The sequence below is a fragment of the Melopsittacus undulatus genome, chromosome 4, assembly GCF_012275295.1.
Source record: "Melopsittacus undulatus isolate bMelUnd1 chromosome 4, bMelUnd1.mat.Z, whole genome shotgun sequence".
Classification (NCBI taxonomy): domain Eukaryota; kingdom Metazoa; phylum Chordata; class Aves; order Psittaciformes; family Psittaculidae; genus Melopsittacus; species Melopsittacus undulatus.
This window is the reverse complement of record NC_047530.1, coordinates 79,122,433-79,147,275: the sequence shown is the minus strand read 5'-3', so window position 1 is coordinate 79,147,275 and position 24,843 is coordinate 79,122,433. Positions and strand designations below refer to the sequence as shown.

General features: G+C 38.0%; 1 protein-coding gene across 5 annotated transcripts in view; it reads left to right on the top strand.

Annotated features, from left to right (window-relative positions):
- Nucleotides 1-24,843, top strand: part of R3HDM1 (R3H domain containing 1) — a 94,318-nt gene that overhangs the window by 18,307 nt on the left and 51,168 nt on the right. For all 5 annotated transcript variants that reach the window (XR_004549535.1, XM_034061565.1, XM_034061566.1 and 2 more), the window contains exons 2-3: nucleotides 18,584-18,792; nucleotides 19,609-19,819. Coding sequence is in view for 4 of the 5 variants with exons in the window: in XM_034061565.1 (XP_033917456.1) it covers nucleotides 19,649-19,819 (171 nt within the window). In the remaining variant the exon portion in view is untranslated. The remainder of the gene's footprint in view (nucleotides 1-18,583; nucleotides 18,793-19,608; nucleotides 19,820-24,843) is intronic.

Sequence of the window (24,843 nt, the reverse complement as noted above, 5' to 3'; positions counted from 1 at the left end):
CCTGGTCCACAAAACATACCTTCCACATTCTTAGCAGTACTTAAATATTGACTTTGAGGGATGCCAAAGATTGGGTTGGGTATTGTGTGTTTCGGTTTGGGGTTTTTTTTTGTATGTGTGTTGTTTTTTATTTGTTTGTTTTTTCTTTGAAAACCTGATCCTATGAATGTTACTCTTAATTATTTAGAATTTCTGTATTCCATGTAACACCAAAAGTTTACTTATACCCAGGGTTATATTTGATATTTTTCTAGTAGATTGTTATAATGAGTATGTGTGAAGAGGTTTTGATCTTGAATTCTGTGAATGCTAGAGGTATTTTTTTTTATCAGCTTGTTTTTATGCACTTACTCTAGACTTTTAAAGTAACAATAAACTAGTCTTTCAGCAGTCAGCCCTATAAATGGACCTATCAGATACTTTCTCATTTGATATCCATTGTGCAGAAGGCATTTGAAATTAATTGTATTTAGTCTTTTAAGACTAGTTTTCCTCAGTCAGTATTTTGGGCTTGCTTAAGTTTTGGGCTTTAGCTTAGTCTGCTGTATTTAGATGTGGGCAACACTTGGTCATTATCTAGTAATGATAGCTAACTGATGACTAGTTTCTAAACAGTAGCAAAATTATTTCATTTTACTGGTAAGAATGAGGATATATTTCACTTCTTGGACCAAAAATTAAGTCACCAGAGAAAGATGTGTTTATTCTAGCTTCATTGCTATATTGTCTAAACTGTGCTTATGGTGCACAGTAATGAAATTGAAGTGCTTTCTTAAGAGGAAGTGATGGGTTTTTACAGGGATATCATATGAGCTAAATACAGAGTAGGCATTCCTGACCAGTTATATAATTTCTCTTAAAGATAAGCATTTGACTGAACAGAAGCATTTTTAAGACGTTAGCAGTTCAGAAGAGACAAACTTGAAATCAGTCAAGGGGATGAGGCTCAGTGTGATCTGAAGATGGCTTCATATGGTACTTCTGCAAAGTTCATGTAAAAAAGCCAAATGTTACACTGCTAAGTGTCTTTTTCTCATGTAACTGAGAAAATCTGTTCTATTTCCTTTAGGTTTATAGATAAACTTCATTTTGGAGTTGTGATAAATAGTTTACTTCAAGGTGTCCCATCTTAGCCTTTTTAAGATTTTTGCTTCTCAGGTTTTCTCTTAAGTATCTTTTGGTTCAGAGGCTTGCTTTTTAGCTTGCTCTTTGAGTCTTCAAAGAACTAAGTTTCTTGCTCTTCCTTTGGTCTTTCCTCTAAAAGGAAAGGCTGTTGTTAGTTAGAACATTTCAGTTTGTTAACTGTTTGCTTCCTCCTCCGGGAAGTTCTGTCCTGCCTTTTCTGCCCTGAAAATACACTGGTCTGTAAATCTTCCTGTGAGTCGTTTGTGGAGAATACAGGGCCCTTGTGTCTCAAGTGGTTTGATATCATGTAACCAGTAACACCTGCTTTCCAAGTATATCCTATGTAAAGGACCATGATTTTTTACATTTTTTTTTTAGTCAGTCTGAATTTGTCTGTGTCTGTACTCCCAGTTTTAAAGAAAACTTGATTTAGGATAGTCCAGTCTCCACTATTCTGTGAGTCACATACTGGTCTGGGAGCACTTGATGATGCACTTTGGCCACTTACCAAGTTGTTACGAGTTAAAAGAATGTAAAATTATTAATTTCTGTAGTCACTTAGTTGTATTGAAGTTCTAGTAAAAATATCATAGAGGATGTTGTTTTATCAGGAGAATGGTTTTGGAGTGGTGGTAGCTGTTTCCTATCTTTTACTTCTTTCTCAAGCTTAGAATCTTGCTCCTATAGCAAGTATGTGATTGGTTTCTAGACTGGTTTTCATTTATATCTTGACTATCTCTCTTGTATGCCTTATATGTGGTACTGCTTTGAAATTTAAATGTAAATTGTAAAATTGGAACTTTATAATTACTCGTGTTTCTGACTTTATAATGCTTATTCTGTTAGATAGTATTCCAGCAAATATATTGGGTGTGCTTGATGAGAGAGAATTTATACATGTTCCAAGTTAAAAATCAGCCAAGTCAGGACTGCTCATGCAATTGTAAACCCTCACTAAGTGTGCAAACTGCTGTTTCTGGGGTACAAGTTTTTACTTACCTTAGGCATTTTAGTTCTGTGTCTTGTCTCATTTAAGAGAAATGTTTAAAGCGTTGTTTTTACAATATTTACCATAGAACTATAGAATAGTTAGGGTTGGACAGGACCTTAAGATCATCTAGTTCCAACCCCCTTGCCAAGAGCAAGGACACCTCATACTAAACCATATCACACAAGGCTTCATCCAACCTGGCCTTAAACACCGCCAAGGATGAAGCATTTAAAACATCCCTAGGCAACCCATTCCAGTGCCTCATCACCCTTACAGAAAAGAACTTCTTCCTTATATACAATCTTAACTTCTCCTGTTTGAGTTTTAACCCATTACCCCTTGTCCTGTCACTACAGTCCCTAATGAATAGTCCCTCCCCAGCATCCCTATAGGCCCCCTTCAGATACTGGAAGGCTGCTATGAGGTCTCCACACAGGCTTCTCTTCTCCAGGCTGAACAGCCTCAACTTTCTCAGCCTGTCTTCATAAAGGAGGTGCTCCAGTCCCCTGAACATCCTCATGGCCCTCTTCTGGACTTGTTCCAACAGTTCCATATCCTTCTTATGTTGAGGTCACTAGAACTGCACACAATACTCCAAGTGGGGTCTCACAAGAGCAGAGTAGAGGGGCAGGATCACCTCCTTTGACCTGCTGGTCATGCTTGTTTTGATGTATCCCAGGATACAGTTGGTTTTCTGGGCTGCGAGCACACACTGAAGCCAGCTCATGTTCATTTTCTCATCAACCAACACCCCCAAGTCCTTCTCCACAGGGCTGCTCTGAATCTTTTCTCTGCCCAACCTGTAGCTGTGCCTGGGATTGCTTTTACCCAGGTGTAGGACCTTGTACCTGTCATGGCTGAACTTCATGAGGTTGGCATCAGCCCACCTCACAAGCGTGTCCAGGTCCCTCTGGATGGCATTCCTTCCCTCCAGCATATCAACCGAACCACACGGCTTGGTGTCATCGGCAAACTTGCTGAAGGTGCACTCAATCCCTCTGTCCATGTCACTGACAAAGATGTTGAACAAGACCAGTCCCAACACCAATCCCTGAGGGACACCACTCGTTACTGGTTTCCAGCCGAACATTGAGCCTTTGACCGCAACTCTTTGTGTGCAGCCATCCAGCCAGTTCTTTATCCACTGAGTGGTCCACCTATCAAACTGATGTCTCTCCAATTTAGAGACAAGGATGTTGTGTGGGACAGTGTCAAACGCTTTGCAGAAGTCCAGGTAGATGACATTAACTGCTCTACCCCTGTCCATCAGTTCCGTAGCCCCATCATAGGAGGCCACTAAATTGGTCAGGCAGGATTTCCACCAAGGTGACAAGGTGTCACCAAGCACCTTGTTGTTTTTCATGTGCCTTAGCATGCCTTTCAGGAAAATCTGATCCAAGATTATTTAGTTCAAATTATTTTCCTATTTCATATATGTTAACATGTTATTTCTGTGTTCATTTACACATAGTTGCATTTGGCATAATCTCTATATGTAGGCATTCATAGAACTGTAGACACAACATTGAAGGAGCATTTATACAGTACATTTCCTAGGCAGCAATATTTCAGGCATTGTTTCCTGTCAAAATCATCTTTTCCTATTTAATATTAAGCACAGAAGCCCTGGAGACTTTTTTAATATTAAAGCTAAAAATAATTTCTTATCTCATAAGGAAAACATTTGTTATTGTAGGAATTGATCGTTTTCTTGTATTTGTGGTGTAGAAAAGCCTTATTGAGAAGGGATTGTAAGGTAATTATAATAACTAGATGCACATTTTTGGGTCTTCCACCTTAGATACACCCTAAAACTTACACCTTCCTGCACTATTCTATATGGGACAGGAGCAAATGAAGTGAAGAAAATAACTTTATTGGAAAGAGACTGAATTACAACAGCATGTACAAACTTCAGTAGAAAGTATTCAAAAGCACTCTTGCTACAACTCCAGAGTAGAAAAGATCCTAAGTCTTTATAGTTTGCACTTATTTAATGTAGGTATTAGTGTTTTGCTTCACCCATTTAAAAATTAGGAAATAAAATGTGTGTGTTCCTTCCCCCTTTTGAATTCATAACATAATATGCAAAAGAGGCACCTTCTACTAAGAGTGCAGCTTGTGAGAGCTTAATGCAGAAAGATTAATTGAATACTGTATCAATTGTCAAATTCTACCAATAGCTTTGTGGTATGTCTTTAAAACAAAAACGGACGTATCAAATTAAATTCTGCAGTTTTAAAGATGCAGACAACAGACTTAATTGGCCCTGGGCACACAGCACAAATTTATTTTTTTTTCCTAAGAGTCTATTTTTAATTATTGATTGCTGTCAACAAAAATACAGTTTATAGAAGCCCTTTTACAGAAATGGAAACTCAGAAGTATTAAAATGAAGTTTATGGCATAGTTCTGACACCCATTTGATGACATGAGAGGAGCCTGTAGTATTAGTGCACATAGGCTGGGGATAGTAGTATATACCAGGCTGCTTTGTTCTTTCATTACAGCCTCCCCTTTTTCCATTTTATTATTATATTTTTTTAATAGCAGTTTTCAATTAGATATGTGGTCTGACCTTTTCCAGGAGGGAAAGGTATTAGAGACTCTCTGCTACTGGAAATAATGAAGAACAGTGAACTCCTGGAAAGGAAGAATGTTACCTAATAGAATTTGGACAGCTAGAAGGTGGGGATTATGTTGAAATGCCTCATGGAATTCACTGGAGACTTTTTTTGTTTGTTTGTTGGTTTGTTTTTTTTCTTTTGAAGCTTCTGCTGAAGGATGAGCTTCTAGCTATTTGAAGGGGTGAACATAATTGTTGTTCCCATTTTTTTATCCATCAGTTAGAGCAGACCAAGAAATTGAGTGCTGGGGGAAGGGTTTGCTTTGCTTACGAGAAAATAAACCCAGACTAGTGTATCATCTCCCGTAAGATGACAGCTTCCAGGATAGGAGATTCAGAAGCTAATAAAAGCCAAAAAGTATGTTTTCATATGTTCATGACTTTTTAGAATATGTGAGTGTGTCAGCTTTAGGAAAACCAACAAAAAATTTCTAAGAGGCAGTGCAGAGTGTAACAGTAGTTCTCTTTTTCCCTTGGGTGCTGCTTTATTTCCTGTTTGGGGTTAGCTGCACCTTGTTGCTGATCTTACTGAGTAAAAAAAATACTTCTAGGTTCTCTGCTGTGACGTATGTCAGTACCAAATCTCACTGTAACAGTAGTCAGATACATAGATGCACATGTTTTTCAAGTATGAGAAGACTACTTAAGTGATTATTCTGACATTGGTGTAATCTGTGTAATGTGTTCAAAAATTAAAACATTCTCTTTGGCAGCATTCAGAGTACAGCCCCTGCTATGCTTGTGCACACAGTTGTTCACCTGTATGAAATTCTTTATATGATTAAAAAAAAAATTTAAAAAAGCTTTCTTTAATATTTTGCCAAAGAAATGTTTACCATGACAAATAATGTTCCCACTGCAGACCAGAGAAAAGAAGAGGTAAAACCTGTGTGAAAATGTCACTGGCCTCACAGCTATATCTTTTGTATGTGTTTTCTTAGAGTCCTTACCGACTTGTCTGTTGGGAGCTTATCAGGTGCATTGATGGGGCTACAGGTGTGAAATGTTGTGCTGTTACCTAGATCAAAACAACTGTTGCCTGCAAACCTGTGGCCGTAGTCTAGGGTAGAATGACTGGAATAGCTGGCATGTGTATGGGTAATGAGTAGTGAAGAGGGAAAGGCAGCAGTTACATTGAATCTGTCACAAACAAGAAAAAGAATACATATTCCAAGAACTGTTGTCATCAGCTAGAGGAAATGGCATACTTGTTTGATTTGTTCTTTTTTTTCAAAGTATTGTGTGATCTTGCTGGTGAGGGATGACAGGCAAGATGTGTGGAGTGCATGTCACTGCCATTTACAGCCAGTAAGAGTGGAGGCTTTAAAGATGAAGCACAGAGGTAGCAGAAGAGAGGAATAAGTATAGAAAGATGTAGATCTGTTGCAGACTGCAGTAGTCTCAGTGCTGAAACGTATTTATATATATACTGGTTTATAAAAATGTGAATTATATATATTGTTTATAAAAATATCTAAATATTCCAATGATCTGTTATTTATTATTTCCTATGCTTGTTATATTACAACAATGTGTTAATTGTGTATATAAGTAGATATACTTGTCTGTATATTATGGTTTTTAATCTTGTCACTTAAGAAATGCAGGATCCTGATTTCCTGTTGGTTAGGAATTATAGCTTCCCAAGATTACACCTCCCTTCGCTGATGCCCCCAGGTTAAAAATACTGCTCCATTTGCCTTCCACCCTGACTTGATATGCAGAATCCTTCAGAGTGGTCACTGGAGACGTACAGAAGGGGGATTATTATTCTGCAGTAGTACTGCTTAGCACTGGTAATGTTACATATGGGGTAGTGATAACAGTTTCTCACAAGCAAAAAAATTGCGGACCTCTGGTCCGGATACTGATTTTGGAAGTATGATAATTAGCATAACTGGATTTAATTTTTTTTATACCCTTCAGCTCAGAAAGTGTTTTTCTTCCTTATTTGGGTTCTGATGGCGGTTATGTGTCGGTCCAAAAAATGATCATGGCTTTCAGGCTGCTGATGACAACTGCGCTTATCTGCTGGCACTGTGAGCTAACTTGGAGATGTTTTTTTAAGTTGTATTCACAATGCCAAACTGAAAAAATACAAATGTTCAGAAAGGAAATCAGTACAGTACAGAAAGGAAAGCTTTACAATACAATTGGTTCTGTGTTGCATCAAAATTTCTTTTAGAGTGGTATAAACTTTCATTTTGAGAGTAGTCTGTTAATAGTGAAAGTGATTAAAATCTGTACAGCCATTTTAGAGCATATTCACAGCTTTAGAATGCTTTTTCATCAGTTACTTGTGATTCGCTAATAAGGAGCTCAGTATAGGCTCTGCACATTTTGATGCCTGAGCATAGGGACTGGTTGGGTGTCTCTGACAGCTCGGCACCCATTTTTCTATTGTCGCAAAGGTTTCAGCAAGTGCCACAACAGGCTGCTTCAGCAGGGACCTATGGATGTTAAGTGATCATCTAAGCATGTCTACGCAGTACACTATCTAAGGGCACATGCAGAGCCTCATATGGGGTATTATGGGAAAGCACATCTTCAGTAACTGCAGAATGAAGCAAAAATGCCAATATGATGCAGGTAGGTGATTTCTGAAATATGGTATTTAAGCACTGTCTGAAAGGAGAAGGGTAAAATGTCTGCAGATAAACTACAGTTTGCATTCAGTTTTCCTTTTTTTTTTTTTCTACAAAAGCCATTTTTAGGCCTAAGCAATTAAGAGATTAGCATAATCTCTTCTTTCTTGAAACATTGACTTTAAAAAGACTTTTTCTTATGCCAGCTTGTTTAATAATGGCTTTCTTTCAAATTTTTATTTACTGAATATTGTAATTGTGCTAGGACTAGAAAACCATTATAAATATCTCTGCTAAAACAAAGCAGTTTCCCGTAGGTGGCAAAAATGCAGGAAATAACTGTTATTTTATTTCTTAAAGTGTTTCCATTCTAATAAGGAACTATAATGAAGATTAGGGGTTTTTTATAAAAAAAGTTCAGTTTTGAACTGAAAAATAAATTTTTTTAATCAAAATAACAAAATAATTTACAATAGGCTACTACATAAAAATGTTTTTTCCTATGCAGAGTGTTGATTACTGGTTTTTGTATTGTGGACCAAATCTTATGTTGAGATAACAAGTAAATCTGGGTGGCTGTTAAAAGCCATGGCACTTGATTCCATGAAGATCAGTGGTAATTTAAATGCTTTTCAAGTTTCTGCACTATCAAAGCAGACATCAGAACTACTATAGCATTTTTATAAACTGGGAAAAAATACACTGCTAAAGGGTTTGTTAGGTAGGCCATTTTAAATGCTGATTTGTTTTACATGGTGTTTATAATTGACAGATTTTTAAGTTGCCAGTATGTATGCATCTTTTTGATGTGATGTAGTATTTTGTGAAGCAATGAAAAAAATTTCAAAGGTGAGAATACTGATAGTGCCCCATGGAATGTCTTGTTGTGTTTCTCTTGTTTGCTTTGGTATGTTTTATCTTTATTTTACTTTATGCAGGGAGAGATTATAATAGTATGGCAATTCACCAAGTTAGTGGTTCTTGGTGTAAGAGGGAAAGAAAATGCCTGTTCTGTTTGAAGCTTTTGCTTAATAACTTTTTAGAAAACCAAGCCCATTTAATAATTTTGAATATCTGGGGCCCTAAGCAGAATCTTTAATCTGGTCTGAACTCTAGAAGTCTATTCCTACTATCTGCTGTTGAAATTTGTGTGTATGTTTTAGAGGCCCCTTTTTTCCTGTTGTTATTAATGGACTACCAATGGAAAAATGTAAACTTAGTTATTTAAGAATAAAACTTGAATTCTGTATTAAAAATGGTTAGTTGCTGTGTGCAGTTCTGAGTGGCTGTTTTTAAAATTAAGATTTTTATCTTTTCAGAAAGGTGCTATTTGAAGGATATCCACTCAAAATAGTCACAAGTAAAGCTTCAACATATTTACTTAAAATGGCTGGGAGAATCAAGCTTTGTTTTGATTATTTTTTATTTTGCTACTGTATCATCTGAGGTCATGTACATCAAATGAAGTACATGCCATGTACGTATTTTCTGTTAATTGTTTTGAGCAGCAAATTGTATTTTTTTTATTTTACTGCATCTGAACTGAAAATATGTGTTCTCCTATGTTGTTTCTGATATTTTAATCAATGTTGAGCTAAAAAGACTTTTGAACATAACCTTTGTTGGTTTACCGTTTGGTATTTATAAACCAAATTTTTGTGGTTTTTTTTTTTAACTATTTTGGGTTGGTGAGGTTCTTGTTGGCTTGGTTTGGGTTTTTTTGTTGGGCTGGGGGGGGTTGGTGTTTTTTTTGTTGTTTTTTTTTTTTTTTTTTTTAAGAAATATTAAGTAGTTCAGGCTACTTATTGTGCTGTAAAACCTCTGTGACATTTCGTAAGTATTGATAACAACATAAAGAGAAAAACAGTTATTTTTTCACAAAGAAATCATTTTATTTCCAACAAGATACAGGAAAAGCGTATTGTGACTCTTTCTGTTCCATTTTGAGTCCTTAACACTAGAAATACAGCTTCAGGGAATGATCCAGTAACGGGATTCTTCAGTTTTTAAGAGTTGTTGTCTAAGAAGACTGACCATTTATATTTAATGGTTTGAAACAGTGGATTTTGGGTCCTTGATCTGAATGACTCTGACCTAAAGGTATTAAATAGATACTCAACAGTGTTACGTGTGCAGTGTGGTATTACGGAATGTATTTCATGGAATTGTCGGAGGCTTTCTAAATATATAGCTGAAAATGAGTGAAAAAGTTATGCAAGATGGCAAAAGGAGCTGATAAAGGAGGATGGCTGGGCATGCAATATAAACAAAATAAAGATAGAAAGGGAAGAGTTGGGGATTGCTTGAGAGATTAAATGACTTGAAGTTGGAGGAAGAGGCTGGTGTGGGGACAGAGATACAGAACTGTATGTACGCCTGCTGTAAGGCTCCCAGCACAGAAATGGCTTAAGAGACAGGAGGGGTTTTTCTGCTCTCAGTTAGTTTTCTCTGAATGATGTAAGCTAAGCCAACAAAATCTTCTGTCAGCATAGCTCTTTCTACAGAGCTTTTGCTGGTACAGCAGTGTCATGTGAGAAGGGCATTCATTTTTCACGTCCCAAGACAACAGAACTGTGCTAGCAAAATCTAAATATATGTCATGTTGTGTTTCATAAGTGTTTTTAAAGACATGAGGAAAACTATTTTAAAATAGTTCTTTCCTCATGCCTTTAGACAGACATCTTTGGGGGGAGGAAGGGCTTAGCCGATCAGCACATGTACTTTCCACTAACGTAATGCTTTGCTGTTTCTGAGGTATGACATTTTTGAAAGGTTAATGCTATAATAGTGGTCAGGCTTAAATAGCTTTTGTCTGCCAATGTACGTTACCTTGTTCAGATGCTTCCCAGTGAGACAATGACAGAAAAAAATGGATTTTAGCTACATGCTTTGAGGTCTGCTTCAGAAATTTGGTTTCCCTCCTCAGCTACTAAAAAAAAAAAGTGAGGCCGGATCCTAATGGAGCTACAATTTTAAATAGTGTATAAACCATTTTAAGATTATTTTAGTTACCCTAGGGAGAGTGGACTAGCCACTGAATTGTATTTTATAACAGTAAGCATACGCTAACCAAGTCGGTTTTCATCCAGCACAGAATGTTCAATGCTAGAATTGTAGTTTCATCAGAAACCCTTCATCTGTTGAAACATGTGGATTGTCTGTCAGGAGAACTTTTGTTCTTTGTGTTGTATAGTTTCCCTAGTCAAAACAAGGTTTGTTGTGGGTTTGTACTTGGGTTTTTTTTTTTGTGTTTTCTTTTTTTGGTTGGTTTTGTTGTTGTTGGGTAGTATCCTAGGATGCCAACCTTTTCCTTTTCCTGAAATGGTTAAATTGTATGGTTGGGTTTTGTTGGTTGGTTGGGGTTTTTTTGGTGTGGTGATGTGGAGCATTTTTGGTTTGGATTTTTATTTTGTTTTGGGGTGGTTGTCTTGGTTTTTTTTTGGGGGGGTGTTAATTAAAACTGCATATTTTGGCAGCATACAGAAATAAAAATGTCTCAAGCCTACTAGATTTAACAACAAGCTGGAGGCCCCTTAGCAGAACCCTTTGTCATGTTGCATTGTAGCGGGAGCTAAATCCCAAGTGTCTGGTTTCCTGATGGCAAATGAAGAAGGTGGTTACTTCCTTTGGTGTACTTTGCTCTGATTGTTCACATCCTAAAAGTTTAAATTGATCTCCAAAAAGAGATCAAATGAGAGAATCACAGTGCTCTGTGTATAATGGAGCAGCTGACCCTCCTGCAGAGCCAGTGCTAAGATTACTCTGAAGAGTCATTGTACAGTGCCAAGCTCCCTAAGTACTTTATGCTGTAGTTTCCTATCAACATGTAGAATGAAGATCCCTCTAGTCCTGCTGATTGTTAAATTTCTTCTGTACACAACTATATTCCTGAAGGAGTTCTCCTCAGATTCTTTGTCAGCCAAACAGTTCTATTGCATTCAGTAATGGGCTCACAGGAGAAGGTGAGGCAGGATTAAAGAGGCCATAGAATTTAAAACAAAAAAAGGGAAGAGGGATGGTTACTAATATTATGTCTTGGCTTCTCACATGCCTGTGCTGTGAAAAGTGCTCTCTTTAAAAGCCTGTCAGCTACCTTATGAACAATGATATGTGCCCTAGCTTATAGCCTGAGTGTGATAGAAGGGCACTTCTGGTTTTTTAAGTTTCAGAGATTATACTATGCAAAACTTCTCAGTAAAGTAGGTGCATAAGTGTCATGAATTTACAGGGTGAGGACAAGTTTAATTTTCTTTTTTTCTGATATGCAGCATTCTTGTACAAATAATACAGTGCTGGTAAGCTGTACTTATCTGAAGCGTGAATAGGTTTGAAGTAGATGTTTGACATACATTTTGGTGAATCTTGTTGCCATACTTTAAGGCAATGTCTCTTTCTACCTTTCCATCCTCTCTCAAGGCAGTTGACTTTGCACCTAAGTCAGTGGATAGAAGATGGTATGATGGTGCCTTGGTCACACAAGTGCAAAGCCCCATATCTTCGTGTATGCTGCCAGTGAAGGTCTGTGTGAGCTTAGACATCAGGCCAAGTTGGAGTGATAGAGGTGTAAACATACTCTCTTCTGCCAACTTCTGATGCAGTAGTACCTCTGATACAGGGACATGACAGAAAAATAAGAGAGTGGGTTACTTTGTATAACTTGTGCAGCAAGATGAACTAGAATATACCTGTGAGAGCCTTTATTAGGTTCACAGTTACGGGGTTTTTCTTTTGTCTTCTGCATTTCCTTTGGGGGGAGTTTTCTCAAGGAAGTCTGAAAGTGTCTTCTGGTAAGTTTGGTTCTATTTCTATCTAGGGTTTTTTTTTTCTTTTTTTAATGATGTCTACACTCAGTAGGTAGCAGGATGAAACTTGTATAGACAGTGGGATGCATATAGTCCTTAATTTCAGAAGAGGCAGAGTAATTGCATCATCATACTGTTTCTTTTGAAAACCTGATTACTAAATAGCTTTGTAAATTGAATTCAATAAAAAGTATCTTCTAATGCTAATGTAGTAAATAGCATTTGGCTATTGACTCATTAATGTATAACTTTAAAACCTGTGTAAATAGTATCATTGGAAAAATCACAAATCTTTAATAGTGTATCAGTGCAGCATGGATTTGTTTGTACAGTACTTTCCAGTATATATGAATGTGGAGACAGTGTTCTCACAGGAGAATGGATATTTGGTACATGAGCTCTGAATAACTCCGAGGGATACAGCAAGGCCGTGGGAGGCCCGAGGAAGCCTAAGCAAGCAAGATAAGAAGAAGCTGTAATTCACTGAGTTATGAGAACTGTGGACTGTTAGCAAGCGTTTGAGGTCAAGTTCTCACACCTGTGCTTAACCAATTATATGTTAGTCACTAAGGGTCTTCAAGACAAGTATCCAATCATGATATGCCAAATTGCTGTAGGTGTGTGTAAGCAATAGTATATAAGGAGTTAATGCTTTGCAATAAATGACTTTTTGTCTGACCACGTTGATCTCTGACTGAGTCCTTTCCGCGGCATATAAATGTAAACAAGAATAGGGATTTTAATTTTTTTATTCATGCTTAAAGATTTGACATTTATCATTTAAATGCTATGTGCATATCATAGGTCAATAAGGAGGCTGGGATTCTTTGCTCCCTGGTTGTTTAATGTATCTCAAACTTTATACATAAGATAACGTGCAGAAAGCATGTGTACAGAGTTATGTGTTTGTTGCCTTTTTGGAGAAAGGGAATAGTTGCCTATGCATAATTCCAGATTCTGTCTCTCATAATTGTACAGAGCTAGTTTGAATTTTATGGTAGATAAATGGTAATCTTAAGATTAGCTGCTACATTTTTATAAAAGCTGTGTGGCAGATTTCAGAAGTCTTTGAATCCCTGGGCTGAAGAGGTAAACAAAGCAAAACTTTGGTTACAGACCCTAGTTCATGACTCTTGGAGCATCTGTGGGTGTAGCTTGGTCTGTTCATGGGCTGGAGAACTGTTGCTCCCTCTGGAATCTTCCCTTGCTGTCCAAGTTAGGATTTTTAGGGTTGTGGGAGTTTTGTTTTTCCTTTTCCCTTCCTCTCCTTTATCACCTAAGACAGTTTGCTCCAGTCCTTTCCCCTTCCCTTCCCTACCCTAAGGAAAATTTCCAGAAAGGGTCTGATCTCTTCCAGTTATAGGTGCCTGTCAGGTTGTCCATCTTTTGTCTCGGGATTCATCTACAGGCTCTCAGTTAATAGAGATGTATTTCCCTCTACATCCCCTCCCAAAGTATTCATCTGTACCTTCACATAGCTTTATTTTAGTTAGGCTGGTGCTGTTGAATAATGTCCTTAATGAACTACATGGGAAAAGCAGGTATATAAGTTACCACTGCAAAAAGATGAAGGTACAACTGTTTCTCTGCTCCTCTCGTGGCTTTCTTCATGTTGGCTGGTGTTCATATAAATTTCCTGTGCATTGCCATAGCTCAGCAGCCTAGCAAAAGCTACTCTAGCAAAAGAGCTTTATGATTCTCTATCACTTATTGTTGAATCACGCAATGAGGAAGTTTAGCAAACAGCAGAGCTGATGTTGAGGTAGAGGTGGAACCATACTTTAAAGCATGGTGCAGAGGCTACAGGTATAGGAAAGAAGCAAAAGCTCCCCTTTTTGACAGCAGTAAGTACCCTGTTGATTTAGCTGTCTGAGGCATTGATACAACTTGCCAAAATTAATTATTTCTGAGAACTGTGTGTAGGTAGTGGTCCTCGAGAGCTAAGCAGTGGCTGGATGCAGTAATTATCTTTTAATTATACCCATAGTTTTTGTTAATGTAAGAATGAGATATTTTTGATCTGTATCTTTCTGCTTAAGGCATAAACATTTTCCCCTTTCATCCTGACAAAGAAACATATGTAACTTTTTGTGAGTGGTGTTGGTTGGTTGGGAGAGTTCATGTTTATTCTCATCACAGAACCCGGAGGTTATGATGCTAATATAAATATGTTTATATTGTTTAAATGTTGTCTAAAATAATTGAGGTGAAAAATAGCTGGATAAGCTCTTGTTGTGGCAAGCCTTTTAGATAAGAAACTCCAAAGATCTGTTTTTCTAGGGAAGATTCTGACCTTTCTATTAATAAAAAAGAAAAGCTTCCACATCTAATGAAGGCTGTATCACAGATATGCTGGGGGTAAGGCAAGGCTGTTCACAGAGACTTTGCTGTACTCATCAATCATTTCTTCCACTTGTGCTGTGTAAGGAGGTGCTGCACAATGCTGCTGTATAAATTATGGTGAGAGGCCAGTGTTTGTTGGTTTGGATTTTATTGTGGTGGTGATTTCTGGTTTGGCAGTTTTTGGTGGTTTGTTGTTTTTTTTTCCTTCCTCATACAGCTACTTTTATAGCAGAGTTTTTGAATTCACATAGATCCTATACAATGCTCAGCTCTCCCAAATTAAAAACAGGTGAATTTGTATTTTCCCCGGAAGTAGGCAGTACAGCTTCTGATGGGGTTAATACTAGTCTAGTCTTCTGTAGTAAAGGTAATTGTTGTTTAGTGCAGAGCATATTTTATACATTTTTTCCCCCCCTTCCTGATATTTCCTCTCTGGGAAGATTATCCTTAATTCTGCTTCAAAGAGAACAGAAGTAAGTAAACCCAACATTGATTCTTCTCAGTTAAATGAAATATAGCATAAATAGTACAGGAAGTAACCTACTGCTGTGATTCCTCTGGGCATGTGTACATGCATAAACAGGTCTTTTGGATAGTAAAGCAACTTCTGAAGAGAACCACAAGTTTATGTGTGACTGGAGCAAATGTTGAGAGCTAGGATAAGTTGCTCCATACAGTCTGGAGATCTCTGACTTATGGCAAGCCTCACTGGGAATTCAGCAATGACTAATTTTTTTGATCATCATATTACAGGGTAGCCTAACCAGACAGTCATAAAATCATGCTAAAAAAGAAAGTTGGGGCTGTTCAGCCTGGAGAAGAGAAGGCTGTGTGGAGACCTCATAGCAGCCTTCCAGTATCTGAAGGGGGCCTATAAGGATGTTGGGGAGGGATTCTTCATTAGGAACTGTAGTGGTAGGACAAGGGGTAATGGGTTTAAACTTAAACATGGCAAGGAAGTTCAGACTAGATCTAAGGAAGAAGTTCTTCACTATAAGAGTGGTGAGGCACTGGAACAGGCTGCCCAAAGATGTGTTAAATGCTCCATCGCTGTCAGTGTTCAAGACCGGGTTGGACAGAGCCTTTGGTGACATGGTCTAGTGTGAGGCATCCCTGCCCATGGCAGGGGGTTTGGAACTAGATGATCTTAAGGTCCTTTCCAACCCAAACCATTCTATGATTCTATGTAGTACTGGACTTCTATCTTACAGCTGATAATAATTTTCCCCTCTGAATAGTTGATTCAGAATAGTTGCCTAGACAAAGTAGTTACAACTTTTCAGAAAGAAAATCGATAGAATTCAGGATTAATGGTGGTAATATAGTGTTATGTGCAATAAAGTGCAATAAAGGGGAGAACATGCATTTCAACAATAAGCGTTTAGATGGGGATGGGAATCCTGAAGGTTAAAGAAGGTAAATGTCACATGTTATCTTCCACTCTTGCATACAAGTCCTTGTACTTACTGTGTTAGATACCTATTGTTGTTACTTATAAAAAAAAGAAATAAAAAAGAAGAACCCAAACAAAACTGAAATTGAAAGGCTTTTTTCATGAGACCTGTTGCTAGCTGTTTGAATTTTTTACATGCAAAACCAGGTGATGCTCTGTCCCTAATGTTTAATCCTCTCAAATGTTTGGGTAATTTTGGGGCAGAAGTATCATGTCCCTCTTATTAAAATTTGCCAACCTATATTGGTTTATAATGCCATGCAGTCTATGGCCAGTGTTGGGACTTGGTATAAATTGGCTTAATCACTTTGCTTACTAGAGCCTTTTTTCTATCCAAACTGTACAGGACTTCTAAGGTCTGCATTCTTGCCTTCTCCTTTTTCCCATCCTGTATGGGGGACAGGAAATTAATAGCCAAATATATATGGGGAGATGAAAGAAGTGGGATTCATAAAGATGAACTGGATCTGGTCCTCTGGATCTGGCCCTCCCATTCAGTCTGCAGCACATAAAATTCCTGAAGTATTTCTAAACTTTCACAGATTGGATTAAAGAACTAGAACCAGATCATCTCAGTTATGAAAATTGTCTGAATTTATGGAAACTGCAGAGATGGAATGTTATTCAGCTACTAGTAACTCGCTATTATTGGTCATAAACTCAGGGTTGCTGTACAATTTTAATGTATCTATGGCTGTTATTACTCAAAAAAAAATAGGTAAACAAAGATATCTTTATTATGTGTGGTTTGCTGTTAAGCTGAAGCACAGGGTTTGTCATTTACTTATGTATGTGCTGATAGTGATTCTGGTTGATTCAAAATAGCTGTGTTCTATAAAATAAAAAATAATATATATTTTGTTTGAATCGAAACTGCACAGCTTCTCAGTTCTGTCCTACTTACTGTAGGTTACACTGCACAAAATCTACAGGCTTTAAATCTATCTGCAAGTGAAAATTCTGTTCATAACACATTATAGGCTGATTTGCAGTTAGGTTGTTGTAGGAAGCATAAGGACTTTTTTCCTGTGCATCAGTTTTCTGGATTGGCATAGGCAAGGAAATTGCATTTGCAGCATGAGTTTCATGAACAGTCATTTTTTTTAAATGGCCTTGCAGAGGGACAGGAGCTCCTAGTGAATTTGATAGAATTAAAGCAAAGCCACTTCGAAATGTGGACTGCAGTTAATACATTTGTGGCTTGTGTAGGGAACAGCAATTAAATTATATTTAATTTCTGAAATTATATTTGCCACTGGACATTAATGTTTTGTCTTTAACCTGTGGTCTCTTCCAACATTTACCTAAATACAACACAAATTGTATATTAGTCAATAAAATCAAACAGCATCTCTATTCACATCTTACTGACAATAAAGGTAAATCTGAGCTTTTTCATAAATCTAAAATAGCCATCTGGATTATCTGGAAGAAACAACACTGTGTCCTTTGTTGCATTTCTGCACCTTTTTGTTTCCTATTTGGTTTTTTTTTTTGTGTAACAAGGGGCAATGGTTGTAAACTGGAGCATAGGAGGTTCCACGTTAACATCAGGAAGAACTTTACTGTAAGAGTGACAGAGCACTGGAACAGGTTGCCCAGGTGGGTTGTGGAGTCTCCTACGTTGGAGATATTCAAGGCCCGCCTGGACAAGTTCCTGTGTGATGTACTCTAGGTTACCCTGCTCTTGCAGGGGGGTTGGACTAGATGATCTTTTGAGGTCCCCTCCAACCCCTGGGATTCTGTGATTCAGCAATTAGGGTTTTTTACAGGCCTGAATCACATCCCATCTTTTATGTTTCTTTTTCATACTCCTTTGCAGCATTGTTTATTAAATCACAATGTCTATATGTCTTATCAGCCTGTATGTTTCTTCAGACATAGTAGAGTAATTGTAGCCAGGCTTTAATCTCGCCTGCAGGAAACCTGGAAGTCTGTGGGCCATTCTGCTGCTGTTTCAAGCCATTGCAGTCTTCTCAGTTGTACCAAGGGAGTAGTTCAGCATGATGAGGTGTTCTCCTTGGAGTTACATATTGTTTGCTATTAGATATCTGTTCTTGCCTGCCACTTCAAATGCATGCTTCCTTTGGGTGGTGATACTACTTATTTCTCAGAAGGGCAAATCTGAGAAGGGAAGATGGAACATTGTCAGTTTTGCAGAAATTTGTAAATGCTCATTCAAGGGCAATTATTTTGTTGAATAAAATTATTTTCTGTAATTCAGGTTGCATGAAATATGGCTTATGCATTGTGCTTGTAGCTTATGAACCATGACAAAGAAAAAAGCTTTTATGTTAACAGGAATCAGTGAGCTTTCATGGCCTGTTACTCCTACGCACCTGCTGGGCTGCATATTTCAAACTGTGTTTTCAGACTGCTGGAAGATACCTGCTTGTTTATAGAAACAGTTTCACTAGGAATGCCAACAAAATGGCTATTTTGACTACTTGTTAACTCTGTAATACAAAAGTATCTTGTAAGTTTAATGAAAAGTACTACTACTGCTAGAGAAAGCAAGTAGAATAAATAAATATGAAAAATGCTTATTTCTTCCATGCTTTTGTTTTCTTGAAGTGACTGTTTTTATGTGTCATCATGTTCCCTCTCCCATCCCACCCCAAATAAAAGTATCATGTATTTTCCTTTGTTGATTTTTAGGCGTTCAAAAGGGATGCTCTTGCTGATTCAAGACAACACAGTTCTGTCCAAGACTCTACACTGGGGATAAGGACATGGGACTCCTCCTGCCAGATTCCAGATGGTTCATTACAACTGACATCTTGGTTGACAACTGTGAAAAGGAACTTTGGATTATTTTATTTTATTTTTGTGGGAGACCACAATCCCCAAATTGTAGGGCATATCAGGTACTACATCAGATACTTAGACTCTCCCATAATATTATTTGATTGTTACTTATTTTCTATGAAGGACTTTTAAGCATTTAGATCTTATTGTTTTTATTTTAAGAAATGAAAAATTCTTGGTTTTACACCTTTCACTGTAGCTGAATAATGATGAAAAGTTATATTTTTTTAGGGAAAATTTGAGGTGGTTCTGTTATAACTTTAACCATTCATTATCTTTATACAGTATTAAAAATTAGTTTGAATTATAATTACTGATGATGGTTTTTACTATCCTAATTACTAAAGCTGTCTCTTTCTTTCTTTGTTGCTTTTGGGGGAGTGCTTAATTTCATTATGACTAGTTCTGCTGCATCCAGTAGGTAGGATAGTTCCTGCTTTGGAACTTGTCCTGTGGTTACCTGGCAACTAGGAACCTTAAAAGTTTCAATTAAATTTATGAATGTTTGCACACTTGGTGCATTAGGATTCATATATTTACTTTAAAAATCTGTATGTAATTATTTTTCAGATGAGAAAAGCTTTTCTTGTTTCTGTTGGAACTTAGTTTGATTTAGAGTACCTGTTCAGGTGTTTATTTTAAAATATGTAAAGGAAAATCTGTGTTATCCTATAGCTTAGCATTCAGTTCTCATTTGTATAGATGTCTGTTGTTAGAAGCTTCTTGATAAGAGATGGTCGCAAGGCAGGAAAATATAACAGAAAAGGGAATCCTGTTTGCAGCAAAATCATGTTTATTCTGGGTGCTGTTCAGATATGCTTTGTTTTAATTAATTCAGAATTACTCAATGATCCTTTTTTTTCTTTGTCCTAAAGGTTCCGTGTTTCTTGTAGAATTTTAAAATAACCTTTTCTAATGAGGATGTCTGATATTCTTACTGTAAAAGATGAAACTGATGCAATGAAGGGTTCAGAAGCTGAATTTAAAGATACAGACCCAATTGAAGACCTTGTAAAATCAGGAAGTCAGGAACAGATTCAGGCAGAAAAGGATGAAAATTGTCCTGATAGCAAAAACAATATGCCGGTAAGAAGCTTTTTACTTTATTTTTCACTAGTATATCATGTCAAATGAGTTTGTGTTTTGTTCTTCTCCCTTTTCATGATTCTCCTTATGTATTTCTTTGGTACAGGTCAGGGAAACTTGACTTGTGTTAGGGAAATAATCCAACAATGATTATTGTTTCCTCTGTTCTCCTTTGCCCCACTTCTCTGTAAATATGAGAGTTGGGAATTTTTGATTGTTTGAAGTAGATGGGCAGTTTTTGTGTGAAGCAGATAATTTGTCCATATGGGTGCTCTCCTGGGTGCACATGTGAAGTTGAGTCTTTGCAGCTGAACAGGGGAAAAATTTGGCATTCAAGCACCTTCTGCTGTTGCTGTGTCTTGACTGAGTTAAAGAGACTGGACTATGTTAATAATACTCTATATAGTGAGAGTATATAGTGTGGTACGATCAAAACACTGAAATGCTGAGTGATGCCTGTATGAACAAAGCACTACAGCACAGCTCATCATGTCTGTGCTGAGCAGGGGTGACCAGTCTATGGCTCTTGAGCCATGTACATCTTACAGGTGGCTCAGGTGTAACTTTTACAGCAAAGCTGTATAGCATAAGGTTAAAGTAATCAGGTATAGGTAATCCAACTCCCCAGGTGTCAGGAATCAAGTCAGCGGAGTTCCTGAGCCAGAAGGTTTGGGTCCTGCCCTGGCCACCAGTAGAGGGTCCAGCCTCTTTCTGCCTACAGCAGTGGCATAGTGAGCTGGTGAGCTATCATCTCATCTTGGCTACTAGCTAGTTCTCCCTGTACATTCTGTTTTCCTCCATTCTTCACTGCTTGACAGTTTAAGTAGGAAAGCTTAGGCAGTCTTTATGCATGCACTGGAGGGCTCATGCATATAAATAAATGAACCTTTGTGAGGTGGGAGATGGACCTATAAAGAAATTGTGGCATGGAAATTTCAAGTGAGAAGGAGGCAGGGTGCATAGGATGGAAATATCTTGTGTTAAAGGAGAACACACCAGTAAGGCTGGGTTAAGAATTTATGGCAGTATATTTGATATATCTGAGATTTAGTTGTGTATGTGGCATTTATGCTCAAGAATCCTGAAAGGTGGATCTCTTTCACATAGGACAAACTAGCTAACTCATTGTCAGAGGCTGCCCACTTGATCATTGAAGACTGCAAGTGTCTTAGATGAGGAGTTAATGAAAACAACTGAGACTTTCTGGCACAACTGCAAAAATGGGTCAAATTTCTAAGAGAAAACAGAAGCTTGTGTTTGACAAAAAGTAGTTTTCTAAAGGAATTTTGTGTCTGTGGGTTAGCAATAAACAATTTTCTGATTAAAATCCCAACTGGGATATGGGGTATGGCAGTATTCTCTTGCGGGTTACAAAAACAGGACAGTACTTTATTAGATTCTTGTTATTAAGAACTGAGTAAAAGGTTCTTCTGGGAATAGTTTTATTCAAGAGTAACAATTCAGTATTCCATTGAGTGAAGTAAGCTGTATCTGCTATGTTAAATTGCTTCCAAATAAATCTTGTAGACCACTGTAATAATAATAGAATTTTACACTTTAATATCTGCTGACTTTATTAAAGCTGGCATCTGTGTAAAAAGATAATTTTATGAAAAAAATAAATCCTTGAAATAATTCTCCCATAACATACGAGAAATGACTGCTACTGAAACACTGGTAGATGTTACAGCTGAGCTGGTATTTTCTTTAATCAATGAAATATTCTAGTAGTGAGCCTTAAAAATTAATTTAAGGTTTGTTTATTTTCATATAGTTGAAAAAAATCTCATTCACACTTTCTCATTCAAGAAACCTCATTGAGTGGATTTTAGTGTGGAAACGTCTGTTGAGACCCAAGTGGCAAATCTGCCTTCCTGCAAACAAATGTTGTTGTATAGTTAGACCTAGTTTAGCTTAATTAAATGCTGTCACTGGCTCTGGGGTTTGGGAAGGGGGTTGGTTGCTTTATTTTGTTCTTGTACAGGAGTAACAGCTGGTGGCTGGAATAACTACCTACAGTACGCAAGATGAACTGAGCACCTGTGTAATGAAGGCTGTTTGGTAGAGACAGCTTTACTGTCTTCTATGTTTAGTGTTTGCATTAGTGTTGCTTACAGGACTCTCCATCAGAATCAGAACGTTGCTTTTACACAAGTGGTATAATTAAAACCCAAGTCTGTAGGTTGAGGATGCTGATTTCCAGAGTGCTGGGATGATAGTTACAAGGTGGAACCTTGCTATGCCCTCTGCAACAGCTGAAGTCAGTTAATATCACTTGTGCTGTGGTAGCTGTTAGTGCAAAAAAGTATGTCATATTCAAGGTTTTTTCATTGAAAAACACTGTTTCTGCTGAAATAGGAAACAAGTTTTGGCCTGTTGTCGTGGTTTAAACCAAGTCTGCACAGCTCATTCACTCACTCCCCCCGTTGCTCCCCTGACTCCCGGAGAGTCAGGAAGGAGAATCCAAACAATGTAGCCCCCATGGATTGAGATAAGAACAGTTTAATAACTAAGGTATAACACAAACCACTACTGCTACTACTACTACAAATAATGATAAAGCCAATAACAAGTGAAGAGAATACAACACATCACCAGCCACTGACTCATAACTCATCCCACCCTGCCTGACCGAGCACCAACCGATACCTCCTCCATCTCCCCAGAGCTCCAGCCCTTCCGGGTCTCTCCCGGTTACCTCCTGGGTATGATGTGCTATGGTGTGGAATACCTCTTTGGCTAGCCTGGGTCAGGTGTCCTGTCTCTGCTTCCTCCCAGCCTCCCCTCCTCCCTTGCAGAGCATGAGCTCAGAAAAGGCCTTGGACAAACCAAACATTTGAGCAGTATCTCAAAACATACTTGCTTTCAGCAACTGTTCCCAGCCCGAAAGTAAAAACACAGCACTGCACCAGCTACCAAGAAGGAGAAAAAATGACTGCTACTGCTGAACCCAGGACAGCTGTCCATAGTAAAAAAAAGTCTGAGAACAGAGTGGTCAGCAAGCATTTTAACTAACGGGGAATTACATAGTTTAGCTAGTGAAATTTCACCAGGTGTACTACTATTCATTAAGTGCAGGTTAAATGTCACTAAAGAGGTGAAAAAAAAGAGCAAAGAGTTTGCAGAGAAATGTTAGAAAATATTGTAAGAATCTTACTTGGAGTTTTATTCTTTTGTTAACGAATTGAGTATATCTGAGGATATGATGGGGGATTTGGGTTTGGCTTTCCTAGCTAGTAGCTAATTACTTAAGTTTTATACCTATTGGAAAACTACCATAGTATTTCTGAGTACAGTTATCACTTGATTTCTAATTTCTTTAGAGCCAAGTGAGAGACAGATGTTGATACTTTCTCTGTCTAAACCTGTCATTGTTTGAATTTGGATACATTTTTGGATCTTCATAGTTCCAGAAACTGGTGATTATATTTTTGAAATGTAACTGTGGCTCTAAATTTCAGATTATTTTGAAATGTTGTGCATTAGTAATTATTTGCTACTGCATACACTGTTGGAGCTACAATGTAAATGAGAAAAAGTACCTTAGTAGAGTACATGGCTAGCACTCCCAGTGTTTTTAGGCAGTGGTGATACTTCATTTGCTATAAGGACTGCTGTTACAAAGTTAACGTATTATAGAATCATAGAATAGTTAGGGTTTGAAGGGACCTTAAGGTCATCTAGTTCCAACCCCCCTGCCAAGGGCAGGGACACCTCACACTAAACCATATCACCCAAGGCTCTGTCCAACCTGGCCTTGAACACTGCCAGGGTTGGAGCATTCACAGCTTCCCTGGGCAACCCATTCCAGTGCCTTGCCACCCTAACAGTAAAGAACTTCCTTATATCCAATCTAAACTTTCCCTGTTTAAGTTTTAACCCGTCACCCCTTGCCCTATCACTACAGTCCCTAATGAAGAGTCCCTCCCCAGCATCCCTATAACCCCCTTCAGATACTGGAAGGCTGCTATGAGGTCTCCACGCAGCCTTCTCTTCTCCAGGCTGAACAGCCTCAACTTTCTCAGCCTGTCTTCATATGGGAGGTGCTCCAGTCTCCTGATCATCCTCGTGGCCCTCCTCTGGACTTGTTCCAACAGTTCCATGTCATTCTTATGTTGGACACCAGATCTGCACACAATACTCCAAGTGAGGTCTCACAAGAGCAGAGCAGAGGGGCAGGATCACGTCCTTTGACCTGCTGGTCACGCTCCTTTTGATGCAGCCCAGGATACAGTTGGCTTTCTGGGCTGTGAGCACACACTGAAGCTGGCTCACGTTCATTTTCTCATGAACCAACACCCCCACGTCCTTCTCTGCAGGGCTGCTCTGAATCTCTTCCCTGCCCAACCTGTAGCTGTGCCTGGGATTCGTCTGACCCAGGTGTAGGACCTTGCACTTGGTGTGGTGTCAGGAAATACTGGGGGGGGGGGGAAAGCCCAGATTTGTCTTACAGGATAGTGCCTTCTACTCGTTATTAGGAAGGGTTTGGTTTGTGGGGCAATTTTTTTGCATGTTTTTGTTTGTGAGTTTTTGTGGTTTTTTGTTTGTTTGGTTTTTTGTTTTAACAAAAAAATATTTAAAATTTCCGTAACAACACGCATTGGCTTATGTGTAATCCAGAAAAGGGAGGTCTTTAATACCATCATCTCTGCACTGAAAAATAACTGTTAGTAAGTAGATAGAAGGTCTTTGATGGGATAATGATTGCCGTGGCAGTAAAAAACTGAAAGATAGCTGTATATTACTACATATCAGTAAAAGTGCTTGCAAGCTGTGGAGAGCAAAACCAAAATACCAGCAACAAAAAAGGCCTCATGGAAGGATGGAGACTGATGCATGAATACAGGAGTTGTATGCATGCACTGTACGATATGGGTTGGGTAAATGTTTTATAAACTGAGTAGAATTCTGTCTTGGATTTATCTAATAAAGCAGATATTCCTGTCCTTTGGATGAATTAATATTTTTACTTGGCAGCTAAATATTGCTCTTTCTATAAGTTTCTTCCCAACATACTAGCACAA